Below are 21,782 nucleotides of genomic sequence, written 5' to 3'. Positions count from 1 at the left end.
AAAGATTCTCAATGACCAGGCATAGCTGCTACAAGGACCTCACCCATTTCCGCCCGAGACAATGAACAGTGCCGGACTGTGTGAGCGTCAATGCAGGTGAGAAGCCATGTAAACCAATGTTCTTCAAGACTAAGCCTGATGTGGGTTAAAGCCACAGAAGATTTAAACACTGAGGGTAGTACCCATGACAAAACCAATGAAGTCAAGCTCAGAATAGTCTAGATCAGGGGTCTCAAACCGGTCCTCAAAGGGCCACACTCACCTTTTTACCAGTCCGTTGATTGTCAGTCTGGTGCTGCTTGTTTCAGCTGACACCTGATAAACTGTGTCTGTCTGTTTGGTTGGAAAAAAGACCTGCACCCACAGTGCCCTTCTGTGGATCAGTTTGAGACCCCTGGTCTAGACCATTCTGATGGGATGAGAGCATGACAAGACCAAATATTTCAAGGTAGAGACAATAACAATGGCACTTTCAAAAGTAGAGCCTAAGGAAAAAGGCTATGTTGGTCTGTAAAGTCAAGCCAACCACAAAGCATCTGAGGGTTTAGGCCAAGACCAAAGAAAAGCATTACAGGATAAGAGTGGGGCACAACCAAAACTCTCTGGATAAGGGTTTGAGACTTACATTTGATGACTCAAGAACTGGGAATCTAATTCCCAAATGAAATTAGATATCAGACAAAGGCAAAAATGGGTTGACTTTATGGGGCTAAAAGATCTCCCTGTGCCTTAGTTTGGGCTCCTAGGTCGTTGCTTTTGCATTACTATGCATGAATCAAGACACTACACTGTGTTCTGTACTTTTTTTTTTGCATTCTCACAACCAGTCCCACAACCCTGGTACAGTAGCTGCGACAGTAGTGAAGATGTATGGCTCGGTGATAACACGAAAAGGAGGACAAGGAGGGCAGATTGCTCTTCGTCTTTGTCTTGATCACTCTCCTTCACTTAAGCTTCGGTTTGCGTGTCATAAACACAACAGAAATGTCCAGCCGCTGATAAATGACAAAAGAACAGGAGGGCTGGGGAGATGGAATGGATGAGTGCACTTAAGGCGAGAGAGAGCACCATGCCATGAAACAGAAACCACATTTCAGACTTCAGCTGGAAGAGATATGACGAGAGGAGAGAAGTCGAAGGCACATAAAAAACAGTTGGGCAGTAAACTCTTGAAGGACTGTGAAGCCGATACAAAAAAAGAAGTGTGTTCAAACGAATTAACCAGTAAGTGTGATAATAAAAGGAAACAAACGTAAATGCAGAGGAATAGTTAGAGCTGAAGGGCACTGCATGGCACCAGCCCGCGAGAAAAAGATCCAGGGATGTGGGGCGGTGTGACATGGTGACATTTGCCTCCACAAATGGGCTCCCTGGCTTTTGCCGCACAGTCTGCTGTGATGCCCCCCAACTGTGAGCCAAGAATGCACTTAGCTCAACAAGAGCAAATGAATGGCCCTGTTTTGACTTCTACCATTACACTCATCTCTGATAGCTGCTGCTGGGCAGAGCGGGTCTTTGTTGGAGCTCTGAGGCGCCTCCACGTTTGAACACCCTTCAACATTGTTGTAATTAACGTGTTACGTCACTCAGATGCGGAGTTTATTCCAGATTATGTTTCAGTTTCAAGCCACTAAGCTCAAAAGCTAATGGTCTCAATGCAAAACAGTCTCACTTTGAAATGCTCTGCTCTCACTTGGCGACAAGTATAGAGACAACGATTATAAAATAAATATTGACAACAGTATTGTTCTGGGGAGCGATAATGGGAGTCACAACTTATTATATCTATAAGAACACAAGCAGTGTGAGCATTTTCTCTTAAGAAGCTAAAGTAGATCGGTTTAACCGCTGGATCAATACGGAAAAAAAAAAAGAAAATTCTTGTCTTGCATCAGTTGGAGACGGCAATGAGCACTTCATCGTCCTACAAAAGCCAACGCCCACTGTTTTGATGCTGCTTGCTTTTAACTTCTGATTATTTGAAAGGATATTCAAGTTACTGATTCAATGAGAAGTGTATCCCCATTATTAAAGACTTCAATAAATACAAGTAACATCCGATTTATGACTTGCTCGACTTACGTCCAGGGCCAGCAGATGCTTCGTTTTTTTATTCAATGTCTGGCACTACAACACGTAGCAGCCCGGCATCTTGTACGACAGTTACGGCAGCACAGTATCCCAGTAGCACCGATAACCCTTGCGTCGGCTATTTTGAATGTCCAATCCGACTTGGTCGGAACCGATTTGTAAGTCGGATCTATTGCAGACAGTAACTGAAGGAATGAAATGACGGTAGCAGAACTAAAGATATACTTGTGAATAAATACGAAATATGACACCAAATGTATAGAAACATAACCCTCCCTGTTTCCTTATGGATTGCGTGACTGAAAGGAATATGTAAACGTAATTATGAAACCTTCCTCAAAAGCGCAAGCTCTTACCAGTGGCATGTACATCCTCGGCCGTTAATTAGCTTGTAGCACAGTTTCTGCAACATGTCTCTCTACATTGTCCCCCTCTGATCACCCAGTCCTCCGGACCCACTCGGCTTGTGTTGTTATTCAAATCTCTTTCTTTTTAGCGGTGTGGACTCAGGTCCCTGATGATTATTCATGTGTGTTTAACTCTCAAACAGCCCCTCATTAACTGTGGCATGCTGGGCCATACGTTGGGCCAAATTACGCAGCTTTGACATACACAAACCAGCAGGAGGGACGGCGCAGAGTTGTTGGGAAAAATGCCTGGCTCTCTTTGTGCCTCCCTCACACTAGAGGTAAATGCTGCCAATAGGTCTGTTCGGGCTTTTAAAGCTTTCAGCACTTGCAATTTCAGACCAGAGAGGAGCGAGGTGACCACGGAAGGAGTGCAGGAGGAATATATTGTTATGATGAACTAATACCATACAAATACAGCATAGTACAAAAATGAAATTCTGAAAGGCTGCAAATACTTTACGAAGTAACAAAACACATTTTTCATTTAGGATGATATCCATTTGTGTGTACTAAATAGCGCACAATATTTAATATTAGCATCGAGGAATAGACGACAAATAGCGACTGTCATGAAGTGACTTTGGTCTCCAGTCTTGGCGGTGGAGTCAGCCTTCCATGTTGCATGTCAACACATCCTCGCTCCGATGGGGTCGTATATTGCACTTGGGGAAAGTTGCCTTTTGCGTCCAAAACTGAGAAAAAAAGGCAGCCTTCACCGTCACATGTTGACGCACTGGCAGCGTGGTTGTGTTTAAGGTGAGCTATGGGGTGGCACAAAAGTCCACTTTTCAAACGTCAAAATATTACGCCATGGGAGAGAGACTCGGTTGTTCATGTTGATCCAACGGGGGAGCCTACGGTGAAGATGTGCACAGGGAAGAGGATCGGAAGCTCTTATTAGATCAGCTGACTTGTCACTTGGTATTTTCTGCACCTTCATGACAATGTCATTGGTCACTGTGACAACAATGCACCATCAGTTGACAGTTATATTCCATGGGACACACCACAGGAGCGCTAACCCATGGCTAAAGCTAACCCCTGTCCTTCTGTCCCTCTTGCCCACGGTGTCAGGATATGCTGCGGTGGAACATGCACAGGGGTGGTTCCGGCTCGTGCCGATAACATCAAGCAATTGGATTTAAAAAATAAAAAAAAAAGGGGAAAAAAAAACTTGTCACTATCTAGCACACATAAAACATATGAGCAAAAGACAGTACTTTTCAAGCTGGTTGTTCACCAAGCATTGTCTAGTCTGCCAGCGCATGGCTGGCAAGTTATGGCCGAGACCCGGGCACACAAATGTCCAAACTGTACTTGATGTTGTTCCAGTCCTGTAGCCACCACATTTACATTACAAGCGAATGTATTGACCCTCTACCAAATACTAGAGGTAAAAAAAAAAGGGTCACGCTCTACAAGAAAAGCCGCAAGTCACTCCATTTCCTCAAGAGTCCTTGGATATTTACAGCACAGGGGGAGCTCTTGAGAGAGTCAGCCATCTTCTTAAGAGTCATTTGTTATGGCAGCGGTAACTCAACATCTAGAGGGAGTAAATGAAATTCATTTAAAATACCTGCGGTCTGGGAATGTTGGTTCAACATGGTGAAAGTTGTTATTGAAGCCCGTAGCGTTGTCATAAAGCCAGATGCATCTGTGGTGTGGGAAGGAGAGATACTCCAATACAGTAGTACTCAACCTTTCCTCAGTGATGCAGTCCTTTTTTAAGTACCTCCTGACACACAAGGAACAATTGGATGAAGAATAAAAGTGAATAAATAAGTAAACACCATCATGAGACCTAGAGATTTTTGAAACAGGGAACTATTGGATTGTAGCTCATACATTATTAAAACAATTACATTATTACTTTATTATTTAATGACCGACATTTAAGAAAATAATCCCAACAAATCTATTGCATTTTCAATTCAATAAATTTTTTTCAGATAATTAAAACGGCATAATACGCATAAAAATGAAAGTATTTAGTAATATTTATATTTGAATTTCAAACACAAATTTTGAAAAAAAAAAAACCCAGTAAGCCCTGTGAATGCTATAACTGAGCTTAAATATAATATCACAATGCACTGTGACGCCTTTGTGTTTTTCTTGGGAAAAGACAGTAGTTTCCATCATTTGTTTGTTCTCCATACGCAAGTTGGAGGTTGTTCACGCTTTCCATAAGAAAACTAAGGTGCGAATTTGGGACCAGGTAGACACTATGCACTGTTCTCCCACCTGCCATCCATAGCACCCGATGCAGAACCACCAGATTCAGGAATAGTTTCGTTCTTGGTGCTGTCAGGCTGCTGAACGTTAGACAGTAGCTGCAATACTGTTGTTTATTTGTACATCTTCTTGACTAGTATTTATCTCATATTTATTTATTTTTGGACATATTCTTTGGACATTTGGATTTGGACAGACCGAAATTTTGTTGCCATAGTATAATGATATGTTTTTGTGCAATGACAAAAAAGAGAGAAAGAAAGAAAAGTCTAAGTCTAAGGAAGTCTGACAGGAACTAAATTGGAACCTACCCAATATCAAATTCCCCATAGCAAGGACAAAGAGCTGGCACACTCTGGAAATGGATGGAATTTATCCGCCAAACCTTTCACAGGAAGTAAATGGAAAGATACTACGGTAAACTGTTCATTCATTGTCAGTGTACACTCACGGCAAACTACTAAGAAGAGGTCAGTTCTAACAGAAAGACAATAACAAAACCGAGCGAGTGAGTAACTTCTGGAAGGACAGTGTCAACACTGACCCAAACAAGACGATTCTGCGCTTCCACTCTCTGTAGACATGCATGTCCTTCATGATGAGGCGAAACACGAGTCTCTGCATTTTCTACTTTGTTGATATGCGCAGTAGACTGCGCACAATGCACATGGTGAGAATTTCCAAACAAACCAAAGGCTGGATTCGCTTCTTCCTGTGAGCTCCGACGGCAGTTTGAGGGAAATGACTGCACACATCTGCTCTCTGCTCTGGCAAATCATAATAATACCACGAGAGTGGAGGAACAAGTTCCCAGTGACCTCGGCCATCGACCAAACTCAATCTGGCCATTACGAATCAGGCTTTATTGAACTGCAGACTGAGAATCTCTCATCATTGCCTCTCCCTGCACGTAGCAAGGCAATCAAATCAAAATGCAGCCTAATTTGACAGTTGCTATGAGAGTGACCTCGGCATAATGTGTATAACTAGCCTTTATTATGAGGAAGAATTGAGACTAATTCTACGTAGCTTGTCACATCTGATGTTGGGCCTTAAGGTTTGGGGGGGAAGGGTTCGTGCCATATGCTCAGTATGAGACAGCTACATGGTGGCTTATAAGTGTGTATTCCTCACGGGGTGGTGATGGGTCCTGCGTGTGTGCGCGAGTGTTCTTCAGCATCACAGATGCTGTAGTCTGAGGTTCACTACAGATGGCTTTAGGCGCACTTGCCCAGTGATCTCTTTCCAAAGAGAGGAGACACACAAGCAGCCACCGCACACACAGTGGGAAATGGGAACTTGTGGCACCATGAGTTGTGTATATACAACATACTGGCAGGAAAAAGGTCAGTGTGGCCACCAGAAAAAGTAGTACTAGTCGGATAGAAGTCGCAGTGTTAGAATTGAAATCTAGAAGGGCATCTAGTGAAGTCACAGTGACATGAAAGATTGTGACAATCCACCCATCCTGCCATCCATCTTAAAAGCTTATCTAAGTGTCTATATCTCGCCATGGTCTACATGTCCATAATGAAGGCAGGACTGCAGCTGACAAAGACTCTTAAGAACGTGACTTACTTTCATCATCAACCTGACACCAGTCAGCTGCTTCACGTGAATGTTGCATATCTAATGTCATATGTCATTGAGCACACAGATTTTGACTAAATCTCTTTAGTGGTTGTTCAGGTCTGTTACAGACTCGATAAAAGACAATAAAATCATTACAGCGCTTTTACTGGGACAAATAAACCAGTTCATTTTCTTGCATTTATTTCTTTGCCTTTGTCACATTCAAAATAGTTTAAACCGATGAAGTCGAAACCATCCATCAATTTTAAAACTGAATTTAGGATCTTAGAATCGCAGGTGAATCAAAAGGTGCCCCACATTTTTATCACCGACTGCCAAAAATGTAGACTTTATTGATCATTTCAGATGAAACCATATCAGATCCAATCATTACTGTATTATTATTGCGACAAGATTAACTATTTTTAGGCAGCTGAGCGACCAAAATAAGCTTTGACTTGAAATATTTATGTTCCAGTGAGTCACTTTGTGTCTTATGTTATGAATAAAGAGCAATAATCTATTTATCTCACTTACTAGCATATAAATGCTAACGGGGAAAAAGAAGAATACATGAACTCAAACAACTTTATGTGGCAGTTTAGACACACAAGAATGGCAGTGCACTGACATGCGTTCTTCTCAATGATTCATCTCCCTCATGCTAGTGTTTGCTGGAGTCTCAGTGGGTAAAGGTTAGTCTCTGGGGTATTGAGGCGCCTCGGGGGATTTGTCTTAGTGCAGAGTGCCACCTTGTTGTCAAGGCTGCAATGACACATCTCCTTCAAAGCCTCTCCTGACAGATGCTCCAAGAAGAGAAATGTCAGTTCATGATGCATTGCAACATCAATCCTGAGAATACAAAGATAAATTCTATGAAATGGATAAAGATAAAATGGGGAGGAGGTGGATCCGCCATGTATAGAAAGTGTGCTGCAGTCAAGGCTGCCGCACAGTGTATAACAGGTTTATCTCACAATGCTAGGACATATATTATTATTATGTTTACTATTGTCCTAATATATATGAATTGAGTTTCTTATTCATTTATTATCATTTTCTTTTCTTTTTTTTTTTCTTCTAAAATATGGACTTGAGTCCTGAAATATTGAGTTACATTATATCTTTCCATTAATTTCTCTGTTCACCGGAGTTACTCTGGTATCATTGTCCACACATAAATATATGACACGATGACATCATAAACTGACAATGTCAGACAAATGCAAGCCCCAAAACCCTCCACTGAAACAGGAAAACTATTTTATTGTTGAAGCTGAGTTGATACATTGCAACAGTGGGGACTAGTACTTCAGAAATGCTGAAAAAAGTGTGCATGCAACAGCTCACGCTGAGCATTCCAGGAGCCCTGACATGTCTCCCACATAAATTAGCGTCACATTAAATTGTCAACCCATAAAATTAGGTAAAGAAAAATGCTTTAATTGTTCCATCAGTGCAGCGCCACGCGGTCAACAACTCACTAATGCAGGTGTGCAGGTGTGAGAAAATAAACGTGTTAACAGGGCAGAAAAATGACCGCCATAAAACCAAGTTGAGGCGAGGGTGGGAAGACGGGGGCGGGCCCTCCTGTGGCCATTAATGTGCGAGAAACAAGAATAGCAGCGGGGTCCCTGTCACAGCGGTTCACTGGATGAAGGAGTTAATTAAACGAAGAAAGGTGGGATGAAAAGGCAAAGAAACGAAGGAGGAAGTCAGGCTGGACCAAGCTGGGGGTGACGGTTTAACAGGACATCTGGCAGAGCCTTGTGGAGGACGGTGGGAGGGAGGGAAGAGGATAGTAGCCATAAGCACTTGACCTTCCACTTGTCTGACTGGCTAAATGACACAGACATAATTAAAATCTAACACAAATACAAACACTCTTGTACAAGGGCGCATGCATCCGAATAACAGGGAAGGTGAACATGGCGTCTGGGGTGCAGGATCGGGATCAGATCACCGTGGACTGGGAAGAGGAAAGAAGTTCAAGGAAAACATCTATGTCTACATATAAATGCACAGAGGAATGCAGGCAGTGTCTTTGGCGGTATGTAGAGAGTGTCAAGTCCTGCTGCAAATGTGGCCCCATGCATTAACAATGTGCCCTGAGAGGCAGTGGAATAATGCTATGGCCCTCAGCAGAACTCCCAGGAGCCTCAAAGCGGCTCCATAATCACCACGAGGCTCCTGTAGAGCGCACAAGCATGGCGGCAAACAAACAGGAAGAGTACGTGAAAAATGGGGAGCCGCAGAGAAACTCGCTCAGACAGTACTAACACTTGAACTCTACAGTGACTTTTTCAGAGCCAACATATACGTGACTGGAAGTATGGGGAGCCTAAGTCCCGCCCATCTACTTACACCTCATGGGACGTGAGTGAACAAAAAATATGAACAGGAGACAATGGGGAGATAAAAGTTATTTTCTGATCTGGCTTGAAATATGCCAGAGATCTCACAAATGTCTAGGGATTTGAAAGATACATTCTAATGCTGTGAGAGCACTGCTTTTCCACCGGCATCAAAAGTTACTTTAGGTTTTGTGTGATGTGTGGTAGGGGGCGACAATGCTGGTCGCAGGCTGGAGCCAGCAGTTGGGACAAGCTCTACAGGGTCACGGTGAGTGTTTCACCATGTCCGCTCATGTTTACTAGCTTCGACCTTTGATAGGTTAGTACCTTTAGCATCCGCCAGAGCAGTCGGATTCTGCTGTGACGTCATACATGCGACCATTGATTTGTAGTCCAAACAATTTGTGTTTTCACAAGCAAATATATAATAAATTAAACGACAAATATAGTGGAAACTCACATCATTATTTATCATTTAATTTAACATACGAGAGGCAAGAGGCAAAGAAAATAACTTTGATCCCCCTGTAGACTTCATTGGGTTCTTTTTTTAACTCAGGTCCCATGGACCGACCAGGTGAGGTCAAGACTTATGCTCCCTATAGTGGACCTGAGCAAACTGTGTGCTGAGATCTTCATTTTTATTACTTAGAGTAAAAACCTTTTTAACAGTTACATTTGGAATATGACTTACACAGGACGTTGTTATTGTCTGGAAGAGTGTGAGTAACGTCAGACTAATACAACTGCAAAGCATCTCCATTGGATGGCACTGTAAGGAGAATACAAATATAAAGGTTTGTTGTGAATCTCACACTACATTTCCAAGGGATATATACTGCATGCTCTAAAATGCACTGTCAGTCACATCTTTCTGCTAGTTTTTAATGTCAAATGTTTCATTAATATTTGTACTCAAAAAAAATCAAAAGATTGGTCTGGAATTGGAGAAAATGTAGAATGCAACTTTGAGCGAAGCCAAACGTTATCTAAAATATCTAAAAATGGAGAATGTACAGAGACAACACAGACCCCTGCCAAGCAGACTCCTTCAGGACCAGGGTGAACTTCAGGACACCATCAAAATGTGACCATTTATTCCTCGTCCCAACTTCAACTGAAGACTTTTTTTCACTAACAGACAGATAAGCACCAACAAAAACACCACTGACATCCAACAGTAAACATAGGTAGCTGGCAACAACATTCTTAGGCCAGTGCTGGAGCAGAAATGTTTCCCTCTACAAGTCAATTCATCCTAGTTCCCATTGTCTGATCCACTGAGACTTAATCATGACCGTGAAGCAGGAAGTAAATCATGAAACATCACTCTAAAATCTGGTCAAATAACACTTGTTGTGGATCAGCTACAGTATTTTGCAGTCTTTTTTTCTGTCTAAATGTTGCACCGTAATGCAACACACTCGATAAGCGAAATTATATTTCAGGACAACTGCACCCGACCGCACGACACCACCGCGGCTGTGTCGCTTATGGGCGCTTATCAGATGAAATTTTAATGCAGCTGCTTTAAAAGTGTGAAAAAGAGTTCAGAAGGAGCAGAGACGCTGGTTAAACAATGAGGAGGATAATTGAGATATCCCACTCTGACCAAATTTGCTATTTCACAGGCACTTGGAAGGAGTTACAGGGAAAAAAAGGAAACAGGAGGGATGGAAGAGAAGAGGGAGAAGAAGAAGTCTGGAGGGAGGTGACAGTGGTGTATGTGGCTGTGCTGAATGTCTGACCTGATTGCAAATAGGCAACCGAGCTCCACATTGGCCCAGAAGCACTTCCTTATGCATGTACACACACACACACACACACACACACACACACACACACACACACACACACACACACACACACACACACACACACACACACACACAGAATTTGTCTTTAATAAGACGGCTTAATGGCGGCGGTACACAGACAGGTCGCACACACCTTGGCAGCAACATTTCCATGCACGCATGTCCCACTGTGCGGACGCGTGTGTGCACGTGCGTGAGAACAAGTGAGACAGGGGACAGCGCGGAGGAGAGAGCTGCTGGAGTCAGACAGCCAGGAAAAAGAGGGGGGGGGGGGGGATATAGGAGGGGCAGGAGGGAGGGGCAACGCCGGGCTTCCAAGGCGCATTTGCAATTTAAAACACGGTTTGGTATAATGAAAATGTAAAGCAGTGGTTTTATTTTATTCAGTGTGGCAGGTTCAGATTCCCAGAGAAGCTCCACTTGAGCAATCAGTCCATTAATAATTGAATTTCTGTTCACGGGGCGGCACATGAGCGTGTGCGAGCGCACACATATGTGACAAACCTCTCCTCTCTTTCCAGCTGCTGACCCTAATATGAGGCGGCCAATTAGAGCTGCTTATTTAATTGCTGGGCAACGGTCCTCGCTGCACACCGCCACGCTCTGCCAGCGACTGGCACTGTAGCGCTCGGGCAGGTCCAGACACACACACACAGAGTCAGATCTGAACGAGATGGCCGGGTGGTGAATCCTCAAGAAACATCCCAAACTGTTGTACCTCGGCTCCAAATAGCCGTCAAACAAATCAATATTGGACACAATAACAGAAGTGTTTGGCCAGAGTCGCTCCCCTTATTGACTCCACTCTCCAGTCTATAAGATCATTCCCTGCTTTCTGCCCTAAACCGTGTCTCCCTCATCAGTCGGTACCCTCTCCCTCGCTCACCTCTCTCTCGGGCTGTCAGACGGTATCAGATCACTAGTTAGATCCATGGCCCCGGCCAAGCCGGCCTCTCTGCTCTCAGCACTCCGCCACAACACATCATTACAGCTGACAGCAGGACTTCACACATGTCCACTCACGCAGGCAGTCATGTTTATGCAGAAGCTGCAGCGGACACACAGAGAGGCGGGCGGTGCAGTGGCCAGGCATGTGGTCTGTTAAGGTTTAATAACAATCACCTTGTACAGATTAGGCAACCTTGTGGAATTAGGATGAAAACAGCTGCTGGTCTTGTTTACAAAACACGAGAAATTAGTAAAGACGCTGATGGAGGGATATCTGAGGGGAGAGAGGACTCATGAATAAGCCACTCAAGTGATGGCTTGACAGTCTGTGTGAAGAACCCCAGAACCACAAACCTTCCAGCCTCTCATAGAACCTCAAGTGTACACGACTTTATATCAAATCTATTTTCGCATTGAGATTATGGTCCTGCAGAAGAAACAAAAAATACATTAAAAAATTTCATACATTAATGTGTCAATTTGATGGTGACAAGCACTTTGGGGGTAGAGTCTGTGACGTGAGCACTGAGCTCAAAACTCAAATCCTGACTTATGCCCAGCCCACGGCTTTACACACCACCGCACACTTCATACTTCTTCTGGCTATTACAAAGTGTCTTCAGGTGACATCACTTGAACCCTTGCTGGAGCCAAGTTCTCAAGCAGGCGGTTGTCCACACAGTGTTATACTTGCTCTTTTGGTGAGCCAGTCAGGGTTAGTCTTAACCGAATCACCCCATAACACAAACGTGACTGGTAAACTAAAAGGATTTATGATCTACTTAAACGTTAAGTGAAGGAAATTGAGATCTGAATGGAATATGTTTGCTGGAGTGACCTGAAGTTGGATCTTGAACTAGTATCCGATTATTAAGTTGGGCAATTGATGGTCAAATCTAATAGGAAATGTTCATTGATTCAGCGTCTGACTAATTCCCTCACCAGTCTACCCCTGCTCCATAGAACACAAGGTGTGGGAGGGGTAGATCCTGGACAAGCCGCCATTCCATCCCAGGCCGATATATATCGGTATATAACCACATGTGCGCTTGAGTGTTCTGAAAACAGAGTTCCTGGAAACTCAAAAGAGCAAAAGCAGAAGGTACATGTGCCACACAGGAAGCCCTCAGGTCTACTTGAAAGCAAGCGCTTGCTTAGACTAGAACCTTGTCTTTAAGAGGCAGCAGGGCTCTGTGCCCAACTAAACTGTCTCTGGCCTGCGCTCAGCTTTCATTTTGAGCACCTCACCTAACCCATGTATGGACTCCAACAAGATGCCCCACCCACCTCCATTAGTGTTCACCACATGGACCAATGGAGAAGCTCTGAATCTTTACTGGGCAGCCAAGCTTTCCACCCACAAGAGTCCAGCCCAGTTGGCAACTGCTTGTATCTAAGGGGCTTTTCACAGTCTCGGGTGGCCCGAGTTAGCTTCGCCTCCGCTGTGCAGCCTCGCATCTCTGCGCCTCAGGCGATGTCCTTTTTTTTCCCTCCTCAGCTGGCGGCGCTCTGTGCAAAATAGCTAGTTTGTGACCCACGAAGAAGCGCGTCTCAAGGAAGTTGTCACCAGCCGCGCAGTACACGTAGTTTCCGGCATCCAGCACCGAGTCGCCTGAGGCGAGAAGCTCATCATCCGCTGAGCAACCCGCTGAGAGTTTCCCGAGACGAGGTGCAGCTCTCCTGCCGGGATTAAGTCAACGGCCAAAACCTGACTCGCTTGTGTTCACATCTTGGACTTCTGAGCCAAAAGACATTTGTCTCAAGACAGAACCTGTAGTGTGAAAGTGCCCTAATACTAATGTTCGACATCTTGATGATTAAGTCTAGAGCAGATTTTTGACTTTTAAAAAAAATTCCAATCACACATATAGTGCTTCACTCCCTTTGGAATCGTCCTGAATGGAATGAGCTGGAATTTGACATTTTCTTTATTTAAAAAAAAAAAAAACTTGACTCTCTTGGACATTTGTAGCCTCAGAGTGACTGCCATAACACATTTAAAGGACCATCAGGACTTATTTTCTGATGAGACTTTTGATCCGATGCACCAAGAATCCCACCTGAGACAACATCATCGCGACAAGAAACAAATCTCACACTTTGCCCACTTTGATCGGCTACTGAAAAAACAAGACAGCCGACAGCAGGGGGTAAGTGCGTAAGAGCTGGAGGCTAGTGGGAGGATATGGGAGGGGAGTTACTGAAAAGATTTGGTGTACAGTGCCCCAAAAAAGGTGCTCACATCCCTCCCCTCTTGTAAGATGACACGAGGAGAGAAGAGGAGGAAACAAAACACACTAATCTTCTGGCTTCGCAGGAAGCCACCCAGCATCATTTACACAGCAGAGTTAACAGGAGAGCGCCGGTCTCCCTGATTTGCAGCGAACAGCCTTGTTCTCGATAGAGATATTCAGACTGTCAGTATAAACTGCTTCTGTTTTCCTTTTGCATTTATTTCAATGCCAGACTCAGGGCATAAATTTTTCATCACCTGCTAACCTATGAATAAAAGATTAAAACAGGAACTGAGAAGGGGAGGGGAGGGAGGGGCATTTAGAGAGAGAGAGAGAGAGAGAGAGGAGCGAGAGACTATTGGGAGGAGAGGTATACAAATCCTGAGGTGCGTGTGGAAGACCGAGCAACCTGTACACTGAGAGGGTTTTATTTTCCCATTACACCTTCAGCAGCACAACTTCCTGCGCCGCGTAGCACCACCACCCCAAAAAAAAAGGGCGAGAGCAGGGCTGCAGAGGCAGGTAAATAGGCTGCACTGAGCCTTTATGGGATCACCTGAGAGGTGGACCACAGGATGAGTAGATTCAACAGTTCAGCCCGCCCCCCCAGCTGCCCTCTGCCGTCTCTGACAGCCAAGTAAAGAGTGAGATGTTGAAAAGCAGCCAGAAAGTCCTTAGACTTGACAGGTGCAGGTGTGGGTTAAAAACAGGAGTGATGCGATGGATGCATCAGGAAGGTGAGGATATTTTTTGTTTTGTTTTTTTCCTCAGAATGTAGAGGTAGAGCTCAACAAACACCTGTTGAGCAAACAGGTCTATGCTCTTGTTGTTCATATTTTGTTTATATATACAGTATATATATATATTGCTGAAAGGAGTGTTTATTAGAGCACTCATAATTGATGCCGACTTTTTTCCCCCCAATATGCATTTAATTTCTTTCAGTCAAGCGTCCTCCTGCTCAATGATCCAGCAAGAGAGAGATAAATGAAAGAGCACATTAACGGAGAGTTGTTGTGTCTGCACATGAAGATGTGGCTCTTATGCTTGCAGGTCGAAGGATCCCACTTCAAGTGAAGCACTCCACTTTCAACCGCCGCAGCCGCATATACATGCGCAAATATGCAAACAAACACAGCCATGAGACCACGTGCGAATCAAGAAAAGATTTCCCATCTGCCTTTTGCTCGGCTGCGAGCCATAGCTTGATTGATCACTCAGTTGTTGCCCGATCAGGTGAATGAGGGTTTAGTCGGTACTTCAGCACTGCTTTTAACACACGTTAAACAGCTCGAGAGTGTTTGACTGTCTGATGGAAAGTTACACCGCAAACGCCGACAGAATTGCAGATGTTGCCGACTGTATTTCACAGTTCATGACAAGCCATCGTCCACAGGCTCAACCGCGCTCACGTACTGGTATGGAATATTGTGTTTTCAGTCAGAGACAAGCAGATTAACTTCAAACAAGCAGAAGATCTGACCCTTGAATTGTGTGTGCATTTGATGTTTTGGTGTAAACGTGTCAAAGTCAAAGGGCCAGGGGCCTAATCTGACCTGCTGTGGACATGATGTGGCCCCAGGAGCTCTGAGTGGCTTGAAACAATCGATTCTCATTTGAGGTGTTTAATGACAAATTTAATTCCGGTCTCTTGCGACATGTCACACCAGCGCAGAACAAGCATCATTAAGGTGGCCCAAAATGTCCAACAGGAAAAAAACGTACACAGGAGGAAGGTCATTTAATGAACGACGTGAGAGCGGAATACAGAATGTGAGGGTTCACTTTTGAGGATGAGAAGGCAGTGGGTAAAGGAGTAAAATTTGTTACTTTCTTTACCTCCAAGAATAACGCAAACGTAGACACAGGACTGAAGACAGAACTGAAGAACTGGAAGGCAGGTTGATAGTGAGGACTGTCCAATATTAATCTGACTACTGATCTAAAACCTGCTGGTGCGACACCAAAATTCCATCGACGCTGCTGCAGAAAGTTACCTGCAAACCCGAGTTGCGAAGTCTGGTCCTCAAAGGGCCGGGGTGGTGCAGGTTTACGTTCCAACTGATCAAGCACACAGTGTTTAACCAAAGACATTTCATTGGAGACAAGCAGAACCAGACTGACTTGGTGAAAACAAACTTGGTTGTGAGAAAAGCCTGCACCGACTGTGGCGACAAAAAACTCAAGACCGATTAAATGAATATCTAAAAAAATCCAAAAGCTTGCCGTACGAGAAAGACATCACAACATAAGCAGATCTTGGCTTCCCGTGGCGTTGAACAAAATAGAGGGAAATATACCAGCCACATAACTATGCGTCTATTATTAACAATAGCACTAGATGGCATGTCAAAAGTACCAGTCCAGAGGGTGAAATCCAGGCATGTTACCAGATGATCTTTGACACTGGAATATATGAAATCAAATACACTACACCCTCCCCCAAAACACCATCTTATCTCAGTCAGAAATAGGGGTGAAGGCCATGCCAGAAGGAGTTGGCACCAACCTGTCGCCGAATCATCGCGGCTTCCTCCTTCTGCCAGCTTGCTTAATCAAATGATTCCCCTCAGCCAGGCACAAACAAGCCTGTTTCTCAATCAACTGACTTTTTTATTTTCCATCTCTGCCCCTTTTCTTGCTCCCCCGTCTTTAACTCCTTCCCCCGTCTTGCTGCAGACTTTGTGCAAAAAAAAAAAAAAAAAAAAGCAGCAGTCCAGCTGGCAGCAAAAACCTGGGTGACTTTTTTGGTGTGCATGTGTCGAGCGTTCGCATTTACGTGTTTGTGCGCCTAAACGTCTCCACATAGCTTACTGCAACAATGTAGCGTTGCATGTAGCAAATGTCAACAGGATTTGGGCACATGTAGTGGCATCTGGTGCCGCACCCCCCGACGCGCACAGATACAGAAAAGCTCGCAGCATGCCGAGTTAACCTGGAGCTCTGCCAAACTAGTAGCTATTCGCTAGCTAAGTGCCACAGCGCCAGTCAAGTGCCCATTCGGCTGCGCGCCCACCAGCATCACTCACACACACACACACACACACACGCGCACACACACACGCACACTGGCACTTCCAAAACCTGATGGCACGGTGTGATGACAGGGAGACAGAAGGGCGTAGCTTTGGTGATCTGCACTCTTCACCCAGCATATAGTGTCAAGCTTCCACCTCAACCCCGACCCACATCCTCGTCTGTCAGTGTGGGCGACCGACACCCAGCGAGGGTGAGAGAGAACTCTAAACACTTCCGCCTATATGATGCGCTATATATGAACGTTCATTTATGGATGAAACAACATTCATTCCAAAAAACATTTTCGCTTTCTCAAGGGACACCTGCTACCTCACTGTTTTCAAGTACATTTGAAACTGCTTTGTTGGAGACAAATCCATTTGTGAGCCTGAATGTATCTGTGAGCTTGCTATCTAGAAGTCGAACTCAAGGTGTTGTTTGGTTTAGAGGTCCTCAGACGTGCGTAAGTGGCAACAAGGTTAGTGAGATGCGCTATAGGTAGTCAACGATTAAATAAGCCGTGCAAAACACTTAAATTTAAGATCGGTCTGGGCAGAATGTAAACATCCAATGCAAGCCAGTAAGTGGAGCTAGAAAGAAATAAGTAATTGGAGCTGTGACCTTCAGTTCAGAATGTTCATTAAGGCGCAGCAGCGGAATGAATGTTTCAGCAAGAGCCTTGAGGAAAATAAAACAGACATGTGGAGCGCTCCCGGTGACTGTTGTGTATCACACCGCTCAAGCATAAGTCGAGGACCAGCGACACGGCCGTGGTCACCTTATCACAATCAATACAATTACAGGCGACAGGCAGAATCAAAGCCACGAGAACGACAACAGACGCAGTGTTCTTCCAGCCAAGACTCACGTTTGTCCTTTGAAGAAACCTCAAAGAGTCAGTGTTCATGCCTATATAATGGATGATAAATGATATTCCTCTTGAATACTTGTCTCATTGCTGAGAATTCACAATCATTTGCAGTAGCGTAACAAAAAATATGACAAAATCAAACATAATAAGATGGTTATTACATGAAAATGTAAATTATTATTATGACTCCTTTTTGTTTTAACAGCCCGTGGGCTACTCCCATGGTCTCTGCGGGGGGATCCACCATGTTGGAGACCCTTTGACCGGCCTGTGACTGCGAGGTGGCCGGTTCAAATCTTGCTCCTGACACGTTTGTGTCGTTGTGTCCCTGAGCAAGACACTTAACCCTGGTTTGCTCCTGACGGTTCAGATGGCGCGCTGCGTCGCAGCCTCCTGCTGTCAGCGAGTGAATGAGCATCTTAGTGTAAAGCGCTTTGCTTGCTGGATACGCATGGAAAGTGCTATGCAAGTAAGAGCCAGTTACCATTTACTAGTCGATTCTGATTCTAGTGTTTGCTCTTGTCTTCGCAACTGAGATTGTTCTCCTTTGTTGCTTTGTGTCTTTGCCAATATGCTGCAGGAAGACTATTGGCAAATTTAGGGTCCATGTTCTGTTCCAAGACAGTTACACTAGAGTTGTCAGCATCAAGACAAGCTCTATGATGGTCATATAACAAGACAAGAAAAGTTTACATCTGCATCGGCAAGTTCCCGTTTCTGTGAAAACAGTTCCTTTTCTAGACCTGTTTGTCATTGGACACTCTTTCGCTACATCCACATGGAGTCACACAAGTTCCCCTCTGGTCATTTTCTGTGCTGGTTTCAAACAAGAGCTTCAATAAGACAGAGCAGAAAACAAGTTGTAGTACATATGTCAGGACTGTAGTGGCGCTGTAACACTCTAACAACAAATTAGGAAGACGGCTGTGAGCTGCATTGAAAGATGGATGATTCAATGAAATGGGAAAAGCTTTACACCAGTGCAAACATCAGCTATGAGGTCAGAGAACCAGGGCCTTCTACTCTGAATAAGTCAACAACAACACACACTGAAAGGAGACAGAAATGCAAGACACATTTATGTGAATCCTAAACAAGCACATGGCAACACTAGAACACTACATTTTTCCCCAATGTGGCAGGTTGTTTAGCTGGCTGACATGTGTATCTCACTTGAAATAACTTGAATTGTTGTCACCTGGAGGGCAGTATTTCTTCATCAAGGAAGCCATTCCATTGATCATCAACATTGAGCAATGTGTATTTTCAGTATACAGCTATCATAAGCCTTTGGAAGTAATATCAGGCATAGTTTGAAAGTAGACACAAGGATTGTGAAGTGACATTGAACACCAGAGCAGGAGTGTTTTCGTGCACCTCCGGTGTTAGAACACACTCATCCTGTGGCCTCCACTTAAGTGGGTGAGTGTGTGTGAATGTGTATTGTTGCTCCGGAGGAAGTGCTGCCATGCCAGCCAGTGTCGACAGGACTGGCTGAGGGGCGAGAGGGGGTTCATGAAGAGATTTCAAGGCATTTGAAGTTCATTTGTCTCCCTACAGCATCAAAACAGGATAATAGGAGCAGGGATCCCGGGAAATGGCGACAGCAAGTCACGCCTGCGTTTCTCTCTCTCCAACAATCCTTGCCTTTTAAATGCCAAAGCACTTTCATCTTAATCTGCGACTTTCATTTCTGTTTCAGCGAGGCGACTTCCGAAGGCGAGTTTCACGTGTCGTACATTAGGCTGTTACAGAGAAATATCAGCCTGTTTTTCCTCGACGGCACCAAAAAAAAAAAACAGGTTGGTGCTGATAAAATCAGCTAATATAATTGATAAAGTGATTAAATAATTAATTTGAGAAGGATTGTACATCATAAGTTATTTAACCTTGAGGTTAAACAGTCCTACGGAACTGAATAATTGATGGTATTAAATTGACAGCATTATTATGTCTCTGGTTTTCCTTTATCACCTGCGAGGGTTTGGGATGTGTGTGGCCGTATCCGTGCCCACTCGTGCCCCTGCGTTACGCACAGCTTGTGCCGGGGTTAATAAATATGCTCTTTTATTCCTGCTGCTGGTGTCATCCAAGTGTCACGGCGCGGCATACGGCCGTGTGACAACAGGGTGTCCTTTTCAGGGTGTGTTTATGTGTATGAGTTTTCATGGATGGCTGAGTGGAGTGTGTTGATATTTAGTGAGTGTGTGTTAACCATTGTGTGTTTATGTCATGGGTGGTTTGGCAGGCGCTCTTGTCTGATATATTAAGACACACACTTCTCTGGAGTGTTGGGACACCTGCTCTTAGTGGAGAGTTGGGCTGTGGGCCACAAGGGCGAGAGGGGGACCAGGCAGGAGGTGAGGTGAGACACAGAGAAACTCTGTTATGGACTTCCGGACCAAATGACCTCTTAATTTAGCTTCGCACACATGATAAATCTGCTGCTGACTTACGTGAAATAACGGAGAAAATGAAGATGTGAATGAAAATATTGGGTTTGTAATGTTTTATACAGACTGAATGTCCAGAAAGGTTTGTAAGAAATGTTAAATATGAATCCAGACCACATACTTGTGGTGTAGCTAACTATTAGTCAGTAATAACTAAAAGCCTTCTAGTTGTGTTGAGATGATCTGGTTCACCTGCTTGCTACACCTTATTTCTCAAGGCAAATTCTAATCACAGCATGCTGGGAATAAGTAACAGAAACAACACAAATCTTTATTGATCTCAAAGATGATCAAAACATCAAAATCTGGATGAAATTTTTTTCACCCAGAAAAAAATTCTCCAGGGGAGCTAGGAGACTACTGAACTCCCCTGCTCATATTATCATATACTGGAGGAACTACCTTCCTGCACTGGTGCTGCACTAGGAAGAACTACAACTGAACATGTTTGAACCCTCTAGGCGCCAGTGTTCTTCAATGAAATATTCGACGTTTCTATTGCCATTTCAACAGGTTGTCGCTTGATAGATATGATAGATAACGGTTGTGATGGGTCGATGAGGTTTCATGAAACAGTGTCCTGACTTTCATACTGTATTTCTCTTACTATTTCCACATTTTTTCTCATTCCAAACAGCCAGTGTTTGACCATGCCTCCAGCCAGTCGCCGGACCTGGTGAAGAAACGCATTTACTCCAGTCTGCATTGCTTGTGGACAGTTATGGCAAACAGATCCACTGTCACTCAACTTAACTTAAACATCTTTGTCAGAGTGGGAGCATTCCCCATCAGCATCTGAGAATCCTCCTGCTCCGTAGTGACAGCCTCCCTCGTTTAAAACGACCATGAAGCGGGGGGTGGTTTTCAAACTCTATTTACTCCAAAATTTCAGAAGAAATACGCCCACTACTGTTGCTCAGATTGAAGTTGCAGGTGTCCAGTGTCTGCTTGTTTTAAGTAGTGACTACATCAGGCTCCATCTTTGCAGCTTGGCTTGTTTAAAGGCAGCCATGCTGCTTGTTGCAATTGTGCTATGATGGCGCCCAAAGGCTCAAGATGTGAGCAGGGATCATAGATACAAAGTGACGTACAGTTCTTCTTGGAGAACCTTGAATTAGAGGCAAGCATTTCCAAAAAGAAAATATAGTACTCTGTTCACTTAAAAACAACGTAGATAAAGATTTATGACCTGACATGTAAAAGCATAACCATAAGTTATTCAGAGATCTAAATATGGTCTGGTGGGTTTCTAACTGCTTATATATATATATATATATATATATATATATATATATATATATATATATATATATATATATATATATATAATATTGTTATTATTGAATTATTATTATTGAATAGACACTTTAGCACTGTCATAAGCCAAATTCAAATGTAGAAAAAAGAAGCCGGAAAAGTGCTCACAGTCATGTAACAAAGAAATGTTTCTGCATATGTCACATTTCTCTGAAATCCAAGGAGAGGGGGAGCAGCAGTCTTTGACATTACAGCATATTGGGACAGGAGGGAGGGAGGGAGGGAGGGAGCGGGAGAGAGATGTACGGAACAGGAGAACCCCTCAAGCTCACACCCGATGTCGATGTTACGGTGTATTGAATTAGCATGAGTCTGATATTAAAATAATAACATTTACCTCCACAATATATGTTGTGGCTCCCAAAATCAATACCTCCACCCCATAATGCCAAAGTATGATTACAAATAATAAGAGCAAAGTTGTTGCATTATATTGGCCATTAGATTAAAAAAGAGAACGGG

At 43.9% G+C, this 21,782-nt stretch overlaps 1 protein-coding gene across 3 annotated transcripts in view; it reads right to left on the bottom strand.

The window, feature by feature from the left end:
- The window catches only part of kiaa0825 (KIAA0825 ortholog), a 113,689-nt gene that overhangs the window by 25,304 nt on the left and 66,603 nt on the right, over window positions 1-21,782 (bottom strand). The window contains exon 23 of one of the 3 annotated variants that reach the window (XM_053871295.1): window positions 6,611-8,074. The exons of the other annotated variants lie outside the window; for them this stretch is intronic. Within the exon in view, the coding sequence (XP_053727270.1) occupies window positions 8,053-8,074 (22 nt within the window). The 3' untranslated portion in view covers window positions 6,611-8,052. Of the gene's footprint in view, window positions 1-6,610; window positions 8,075-21,782 lie in introns of those variants that run through there. 3 annotated transcript variants of the gene reach the window in all.

This window comes from Synchiropus splendidus, chromosome 7 (assembly GCF_027744825.2).
Source record: "Synchiropus splendidus isolate RoL2022-P1 chromosome 7, RoL_Sspl_1.0, whole genome shotgun sequence".
NCBI lineage: Eukaryota > Metazoa > Chordata > Actinopteri > Syngnathiformes > Callionymidae > Synchiropus > Synchiropus splendidus.
Note: the sequence above shows the minus strand (reverse complement) of the source record. Positions and strands in the feature narration are given on the sequence as shown.